Below are 10,000 nucleotides of genomic sequence, written 5' to 3'. Positions count from 1 at the left end.
TTCCTGTTCTTTAAATATATACATACAAACATACATGTATTTACATAAAATTAGCATTTTTAACACGAGAAAGAAACCTGCAGTCTACACCATCCAGGATTTCCGAGTCATTCAAACCCTGTTGCTAAGCAACTGGGAAGTTAGCTCCAGGAGTTCCCCATTGCAGCTTTAATGCTAGCTGCACATGGTGTTAGCGCCACAGCTTAAATCCAATGCTAACAAATAAGGGGGTGGAGTCCAGTTCAAAATACTGAATTTAAATATGCAAACTATTTTTATTATAATTATATGTTATCCAATCATATGTTTTTATGCAAATGATCTAGCCCAACTTATCAGGCTAGCTACAGAGAACAACAACACAAGTGGGAGGGGTTTCATTATTTACTCTTTCTGTTGTGATCATTGACGTGACGATTTGACGCTGTGACGTGACGTGACGTGACTTTTTCAGAACATTTTGAGGATGGAACAATGGAAAATGACAGGACGGAGAAGTGTGTGTTTAATTACCGTTCAGTCATACATTTATAATGTGGGAGAAAACAGAAGCAATAACATGGGATAGAGAAAACACACACACACACACACACACACACACACACACACACACACACACAGCTCTGTTTCAGGCTCAGAAGGGTTAGAAAGCAAATTATTAACATTTAGATGGTGTAGGAGTGTTGTGTAGGTGTGGTAGAGTGAGGTGAGGTGTGGAGATGCTCCTCATGTCTCTGATAGGGGCAGAAGGGGGCGTGTCTCTTCGAGCTGGAGGAAGGGGGTGTGGCACTGCGGGGGCGGGGCGTTTGAGGACGCCGTTCCTTACTGCACCTTTAATACTGTTTGGGTATGGTGTTATTACAAACACGAGAGTGTGTGTGTTCTGAGCTGGACCTTAACACCTGAGTTCAGAGACATGCTCGCGTGTTTGACAGATATTTAACACAAATGAATTAAACGGTGTTGATGACGCAGTAAAGACAGTGTATCAGTGAGAGGCTCGAGGAGAACCGAGCAGCAGCTGGAGGACCTTCACCATCCTGCTCCATCACCTCCTCAATCCCCATCAAATAATCACTGATATTTGTGTATAAGGAAAACGCAGAGCAGGCCATTGTGCTGCTAAACCCTGGCGGTATATCGCTGTGTCGGTAAATCGGTGTGTCGGTATATCGATGTATCGGTTGTGATGTTGAATGGTGTAGAAAAGAAGCTGAAGTTGGAGGGAAAAAGGCGCTAAAGAGAAGGGCGGAAATGTGGCGGAGAAAAACAAGCGACACACACACACACACACACACACACACACACCTGAGAGGCGACAGCGCCATTACCCAGCGCACACATACACACTCTGATAAATGCCACGAAATAGACCTCGGAAAACGTTTTAATCCCGACCCGGTTCGGGCAGAGGGCGGCGGGCCTACAGCCTACAGCCTGGAGCCGGAGCAGCGGTGCGCCGTGTCCCGGGCAGCCGGACTGTGAGCGCGGCAGCGCGGCTCGGCTCGGTACTCACCCTCGCGGGCCAGTGCGGGTATCCCTTCATCTTAGCGAAGACCAGATCTCCGGCTTTATAGTCGCGGGGTCGCGGCCGAGCCATGGCGCGCGCTCGGGGTGGGAAAATAAACACGCACACGCACACACACACACACACGCGCACACACACCCAAAATGTCACTAATGACACCACGCGATCCGGGCACGCGCGCGGAAATCTCCCACCATCAATAACGGGAATAAATCAATAGAGAGAGAGAGAGAGAGAGAGAGAGAGAGAGAGAACAGGCCCGGAAATAAAATCCCTTACACTCAGCACACACACACACACACACACACACACCAGAACACAACACACTCCTCTACTCCTTCTTCCTTTCTTCTTCCCTCCTCCGTCTCTCTCTCTCTCTGTTCGAACTCAAATATGTGTGAAGGTCAACAGAGCAAAAATCCCATCCAGCGCCTCCGAGGATGGAGAGAGCGACGCTGCGGTGTGTGTGTGTGAGAGAGAGAGAGAGAGAGCGCGCGCGCGTTAATAAAGTCCTGCGTGAATATGAAACTGAAAATTTGACCTGTTCGCGCGCGCAAGATGTGGCGCGCAGTGTTTTTCCCCCTGATCGCTTGTGCTGACACACACACACACACACATTGCTGAAATAACCACACGAACGACTTAATTCATGGATACATTATGGGCACAAATACTACGAATGTTAGAAATACATTATACACACATGTGCATGCACTACAGACACACACTACTGAATATATAAATACACTACTGAATATATAAATACACTACTAAACACACACACTACTGAATATATAAATACACTACTAAACACACACACTACTGAATATATAAATACACTACTAAACACACACTACTGAATATATAAATACACTACTAAACACACACTACTGAATATATAAATACACTACTGAATATATACACTACTAAACACACACTACTGAATATATAAATACACTACTAAACACACACACTACTGAATATATAAATACACTACTGAATATATAAATACACTACTAAACACACACACTACTGAATATATAAATACACTACTAAACACACACACTACTGAATATATAAATACACTACTGAATATATAAATACACTACTAAACACACACACTACTGAATATATAAATACACTACTGAATATATAAATACACTACTAAACACACTACTAAATATATAAATACACTACTAAACACACACACTACTGAATATATAAATACACTACTAAATATATAAATACACTACTAAACACACACTACTGAATATATAAATACACTACTAAACACACACACTACTGAATATATAAATACACTACTGAATATATAAATACACTACTAAACACACACACTACTGAATATATAAATACACTACTAAATATATAAATACACTACTAAACACACACTACTGAATATATAAATACACTACTAAACACACACTACTGAATATATAAATACACTACTAAATATATAAATACACTACTAAACACACACTACTAAATAAATAAATACACTACTAAACACACACTACTGAATATATAAATACACTACTAAACACACACTACTGAATATATAAATACACTACTAAATAAATAAATACACTACTAAACACACACACTACTGAATATATAAATACACTACTAAACACACACACTACTGAATATATAAATACACTACTAAATATATAAATACACTACTAAACACACACTACTAAATATATACACTACTAAACACACACACTACTGAATATATAAATACACTACTAAATATATAAATACACTACTAAACACACACACTACTAAATATATAAATACACTACTAACACACACACTACTGAATATATAAATACACTACTAAATATATAACACACTACTAAACACACACTACTGAATATATAAATACTACTAAACACACTACTAAACACACTACTGAATATATAAATACACTACTAAATATATAAATACACTACTAAACACACACTACTGAATATATAAATACACTACTAAACATACACACTACTGAATATATAAATACACTACTAAACACATAAACTACTGAATATATAAATACACTACTGAATATATAAATACACTACTAAACACATACACTACACATGCTACTTCTTCTTCTTCTTCTTCTTCTTTTTTTGGCTTCTCCCATTAGGGGGCGCCACAGCGGATAACCCGTCTCCACACCCCCCTGTCCTCTACATCTGCCTCTGTCACACCAACTACCTGCATGTCTTTCCTCACCACATCCATAAACCTACTCCTTGGTCTTCCTTTTTTCCTCCTTCCTGGTGTCTCCATCCTCAGCATTCTCCTACTGATATACCCCATGTCCCTCCTCTGCACATGTCCAAAACATCTCAATCTCACCTCCCTCACCTTGTCTCCTAAACGTCCTACATGTGCTGTCCCTCTAATAAACTCATTTCTAATCCTGCCCATCGTCGTCACTCCCAACGAACATCTCAACATCTTCAGCTCTGCTACCTCCAGCTCCACCTCCTGTCTTTTACTCAATGCCACTGTCTTTAATCCATACAACATCTCAGGTCTCACCACAGTCCTATAAACTTTCCCTGTCACTCTCACAGATACTCTTCTATCACAAATCACTCCTGCTATCACTCTTCTCCACCCACTCCACCCTGCCTGCACTCTTTTTTTCACTTCTCTAACACCCTCTCCATTACTTTGCACAGTTGACCCCAGGTAGCTGAACTTCTACCTTCTCCACCTCTTCTCCCTGCAACCACACCCTCCACTGCCCTCCCTCTCATTCACACACATGTACTCTGTCTTACTCCTACTGACTTTCATTCCCCTTCTCTCCAGCGTGTACCTCCACCTCTCCAGGATCTTCTCCACCTGCTCCCTACTCTCACCCACTAATCACAATATCATCTACAAACATCATAGTCCACGGAGACTCCTGTCTGACCTAGTCCCTCCACCTGTCCATCACCACTGCAAACAGAAAAGGTCTCAGCGCCAATCCTTGATGCAGTTCAACCTCCGCCTTGAACCAGTCTGTCGTTCCTACTGCACACTTCACTGCTGTCACACTGTCCTCATACATGTCCTGCACCACCCTTACATACTTCTCTGACACACCAGACTTCCTCATACAATACCACAACTCCTCTCTCCATGCTGTCGTACGCTTTCTCCAAATCCACAAACACACAATGCAACTCCTCCTGACCTTCTCTATACTTCTCCATCAACATTCTCAAAGCAAATAATGCGTCTGTTCCTCAGGCATCTTCTCACCCTCCAGAATCCTGATAAACAATTTGGTTAAAACATTTACATCACATTTACATTACAATTTGGGGACATTTATCATCACCCTTCAACTTCCACCTTCACGATCATCACCCTATCAGAAACTCTCTTCACCTCCACTACACTCTTACTGTACTCTTCCTTCAGAATCCCCCTACACCATTTCTCTTTCCATCCACACCATGATAGAACAGTTTAAACACCTCCAATGTTCCTGCTCTTACTCTCTTTCCACTTCTCTAACACCCTCTCCATTACTTTGCACAGTTGACCCCAGGTAGCTGAACTTCTACCTTCTCCACCTCTTCTCCCTGCAACCACACCCTCCACTGCCCTCCCTCTCATTCACACACATGTACTCTGTCTTACTCCTACTGACTTTCATTCCCTTCTCTCCAGCGTGTACCTCCACCTCTCCAGGATCTTCTCCACCTGCTCCCTACTCTCACCCACTAATCACAATATCATCTACAAACATCATAGTCCACGGAGACTCCTGTCTGACCTAGTCCCTCCACCTGTCCATCACCACTGCAAACAGAAAAGGTCTCAGCGCCAATCCTTGATGCAGTTCAACCTCCGCCTTGAACCAGTCTGTCGTTCCTACTGCACACTTCACTGCTGTCACACTGTCCTCATACATGTCCTGCACCACCCTTACATACTTCTCTGACACACCAGACTTCCTCATACAATACCACAACTCCTCTCTCCATGCTGTCGACGCTTTCTCCAAATCCACAAACACACAATGCAACCTCCTGACCTTCTCTATACTTCTCCATCAACATTCTCAAAGCAAATAATGCGTCTGTTCCTCAGGCATCTTCTCACCCTCCAGAATCCTGATAAACAATTTGGTTAAAACATTTACATCACATTTACATTACAATTTGGGGACATTTATCATCACCCTTCAACTTCCACCTTCACGATCATCACCCTATCAGAAACTCTCTTCACCTCCACTACACTCTTACTGTACTCTTCCTTCAGAATCCCCCCTACACCATTTCTCTTTCCATCCACACCATGATAGAACAGTTTAAACACCTCCAATGTTCCTGCTCTTACTCTCTTTCCACTTGGTCTCCTGAACACACAACATCTCTACCTTTCTCCTCTCCATCATATCAGCTCCCTCTCTCCCTTTACCAGTCATAGTACCAACATTTAAAATACCAACCCGAAACTCCACTCTTCTCCACTTCTCCTTTCCCTGCTGTCTCTGTAGACGTCTTTCTCCTCTCCTTCTTCTCCACTTCTCCTTTCCCTGCTGTCTCTGTAGACATCTTCCTCCTCTCCTTCTCCTACACTTCTCCTCCATTCTCCTCCACTTTCCTCCACTTTTCCTTTCCCTGCTGTCTCTGTAGATGTCTTCCTCCTCTCCTTCTCCTCCTTCAGCCAACAGTAGCACAATTTACACCAGTACCCTGTTGTTAATGATACCTGTGGTGGTCGTTGGTAATCCGGGCCTCGACTGGTCCGCTATGAAATTCTGATTCCTGATCCACATATTTGATTTGGCACATATTTTACGCTGGATGTTCTTCATAACACAAACCTCCACATTTATCCAGACTTGAGACCGACACTGAGACTCACCTGACCTGTGCATCACTAATGGCTGGGTTTGAACACACATACACTACTAAATATATATATACAAAAGTGAATTCTGTGAAATGGACAGTCGGTGCAACCCAGATGAGGATGGGTTCCCTCTTGAGTCTGGTTCCTCTCAAGGTTTCTTCCTTATGCCATCTCGGGGAGTTTTTCCTTGCCACAGTTGCTCATCAGGGACAAACTTACTTACAAAGAACATATTTACGTTTAATCACCACATTATCTGTGTAAAGCTGCTTTGAGACAATGTTCATTGTTAAAAGCGCTATACAAATAAAAATGAATTGAATTGAATTGAATTCACAGATAGACTATTAAAGGTAGAACGAATGTACTGATCACTGACACGCTGAACACTACTGAACTGAACACACTACGATAAAGACGCTACTGGAAACATGTCGTACATTAACTCCATACATGTACAATGCAGTGCAATAGTAACAATAACTGTAGTAACACAGGGATACAATAGCGACATCTGGTGGTTCAAGAAACGAACGACACAGATACAGAAATAAAAGAGGGAAAATGAAAAGAGGGAAAAGGATAGAAATAGACAGAATATAAAGCCTGGACTCTACACAGACACTTGTCTATTCAGCTTGAGCTTCCTGAAGTAGTTTGTGGAGAATTATTAGGATTTGTATATTGTGTTCATTCTTAGGCTTCTTTGCCGATATTTACTTTTACTTGATATCTACTGGTTTTATGTTTCTGGTCCCACACAACCACAAAGCACAATGGATCCACCTCCATGCATAACAGTTTCCCAAGCTTGCTTTTCATCAAGTCAAATAGGCTTTTATTTTCATTTCAGCTGTGTACACCACAGTACATCATGGCTAAGCTCCACTCCTCTGATCCACTGCTCTTTTATTTCTTCCTCTTACACATTTATGTTCTATAGATGATCGTGCCTTTTCTCGTTGTGCACCAAAACGTCTTTTTTTTTGCACTAAAGCATTGGAACTCTGTCCTCATTGAGATCAGACAGGCAAATTCTTTCAGTCTTTTAAATCTGCTCTTAATACTTGTTCTTTTTTTCAGAATAGCTTTAAGGTAATACTTTTTTTGTGCTGTATGATGTTTATTTCATTTTAATTCTCTATTGTTTATTCTTGTAAAGCATTTTGAGATGCAACTTTTAAAAGCACTATAAAAACAGTTATTATTATTATATTACAGAGTGAACAGAAACAAAGTCCCCCTGATCTAAGGTGCTACAGAAAACGTCAATTTGATTTGATTTGATTTATAAACCTTACAGTGGGAAAGAACTCTCCAGACTGACACTAGAACCCACTCACAGGTGGATCTGACTCAGCTGTGTGTTTATAGCATGTGTGCCCAGCTCTAATCCATAAAATAAGAGAAAACAGAAATCATGAGATCTAAAAGTGAAAGTCAATAAAAGCAGAATCCACCAAAGCTTCATGTGGAATTATGAAAGGACAGGTATAAACAGAGAATCTCTCTCTCTCTCTCTCTCTCTCTCTCTCACACACACACACACACACACACACACACACACACACACACACACACACACACACCTAACAAGCATAGAGGTCAATAATAAAAATAATCATGACGTCACGTGTCCAGCAGAGGGCAGCGCAGCTCTTTTTTTCCCTCCACCCTTCATCTGTATTTCGCTACGTTTATCAGTTCAGTATTTAATATTACAAGATATGAAGTCATAATAGACTCCGGGAACTTAAAGACACAGGACCCAGAATCTATTTTACACTTTCAAGTGTAAATCTAAAAGGAATTACAGTGGAACCTTGTTTGCGACTTTTTATTTGGAACCGGACTGAGAGTACCTCGCGAAAAATCTGGTAGTTTGCGAGAAGCTGCGAGTGACTCAAAAGTTCAGAGTCATATTTCAAAACAGAATTTGTACTAAAAATGTTTGAAAAACTATTTTTTATTGTATTATTCATTTAAAGTAATACACTATATTAATGACAAGTAATACACAATTGTTGTTGAGTTTACAGTACAGAACATGTACAATTCCCCTTGAAAAAAAAAAAAAGAAGGGTCAAAACCTCACGATTTATTGTTACGAGGGGTCATAGAACGAAACCCCTGCGAGTATCGAGGTTGCACTGTATATATAAAATAGAGATCATGCTAATGGTTAACCCAGTCATTAGTGTTACACAAGCCAGTGCACTCTCAGTGTCGGTCATCCAGTGTAAAACATGTGGCGAACAAATATACGGATCATGAAAGAGAATTTCATACTAGATTAGTCGAGGCCCGAGTTACCAACAACCAACAAAGGTATCATTAACCAACACGCTTTAGCCGTTAGCCGGTGGAAATTGGGCTACTGTTAGCCGAAGGAGAAGAAGGAGAAGAGGACGATGTCTACAGAGACAGCAAGGAAAGGAGAAGTGGAGGAGAGTGGAGGTTCTCTGTAGGAGACACTAAGGAAGGAGAAAAGGATTTGTACCGATTGGCCAGTCAGAGGAACCGAGCTCTGCTGGTACTGATCTTTAAGAATAAGGGAGATGTGCAGACCTGCAGCAACTACAGGGGAATAAAGTTGATCAGTCACACCATGAAGTTATAGGAAAGAGTATGTTGATGGAGAAGTATAGAGAAGGTCAGAAGGAGCTGCATTGTGTGTTTGTGGATTTAGAAAAAGTGTACGACAGGGTGGAGAGAGGAGTTGTGGTATTGTATGAGGAAGTCTGGTGTGTCAGAGAAGTGTGTGAGGATGGTGCAGGACATGTATGAGGACAGTGTGACAGCAGTGAAGTGTGCAATAGGAACGACAGACTGGTTCAAGGTGGAGGTTGGACTGCATCAAGGATCGGCTCTGAGCCCTTTCCTGTTTGCAGTGGTGATGGACAGGTTGAAGGACGAGGTCAGACAGGAGTCTCCATAGACTATGATTTTTGCAGATGATATTGTGATTTGAGAGAAGGGAGCAGGTTGAGAAGATCCTGGAGAGGTGGAGGTACACGCTGGAGAGAAGGGGAATGAAAGTCAGTAGGAGTAAGACAGAGTACATGTGTGTGAATGAGAGGAGGGCAGTGGAGGGTGCATTTGCAGGAGAAGAGGTGGAGAAGGTGGAGGAGTTCAGGTACCTGGGTTCAACAGTGCAGAGTAATGGAGAGTGTGTTAGAGAAGTGAAAAAAGAGTGCAGGCAGGGTGGAGTGGGTGGAGAAGAGTGATAGCAGGAGTGATTTGTGATAGAAGAGTATCTGTAAGAGTGAAAGGAAAGTTTAAAGGACTGTGGTGAGACCTGAGATGTTGTATGGATTAGAGACAGTGGCATTGAGTAAAAGACAGGAGGTGGAGCTGGAGGTAGCAGAGCTGAAGATGTTGAGATGTTCGTTGGGAGTGACGACGATGGGCAGGATTAGAAATGAGTTTATTAGAGGGACAGCACATGTAGGACGTTTTGGAGACAAGGTGAGGGAGGTGTGATTGAGATGTTTTGGACATGTGCAGAGGAGGAACATGGGGTATATCAGTAGGAGAATGCTGAGGATGGAGACACCAGGAAGGAGGAAAAGAGGAAGACCA

General features: G+C 41.9%; 1 protein-coding gene across 2 annotated transcripts in view; it reads right to left on the bottom strand.

The window, feature by feature from the left end:
• The window catches only part of hdgfl3 (HDGF like 3), a 7,289-nt gene extending 5,206 nt beyond the window's left edge, over window positions 1-2,083 (bottom strand). For both annotated transcript variants that reach the window (XM_046865000.1, XM_046865001.1), the window contains exon 1: window positions 1,517-2,083. In XM_046865000.1, coding sequence (XP_046720956.1) covers window positions 1,517-1,600 — 84 coding nt within the window. In that variant the 5' untranslated portion in view covers window positions 1,601-2,083. The remainder of the gene's footprint in view (window positions 1-1,516) is intronic.
• Between the last annotated feature and the right edge of the window lie 7,917 nt (window positions 2,084-10,000).

This window comes from Silurus meridionalis, chromosome 13 (assembly GCF_014805685.1).
Source record: "Silurus meridionalis isolate SWU-2019-XX chromosome 13, ASM1480568v1, whole genome shotgun sequence".
NCBI classification, from domain to species: Eukaryota; Metazoa; Chordata; class Actinopteri; order Siluriformes; family Siluridae; genus Silurus; species Silurus meridionalis.
Note: the sequence above shows the minus strand (reverse complement) of the source record. Positions and strands in the feature narration are given on the sequence as shown.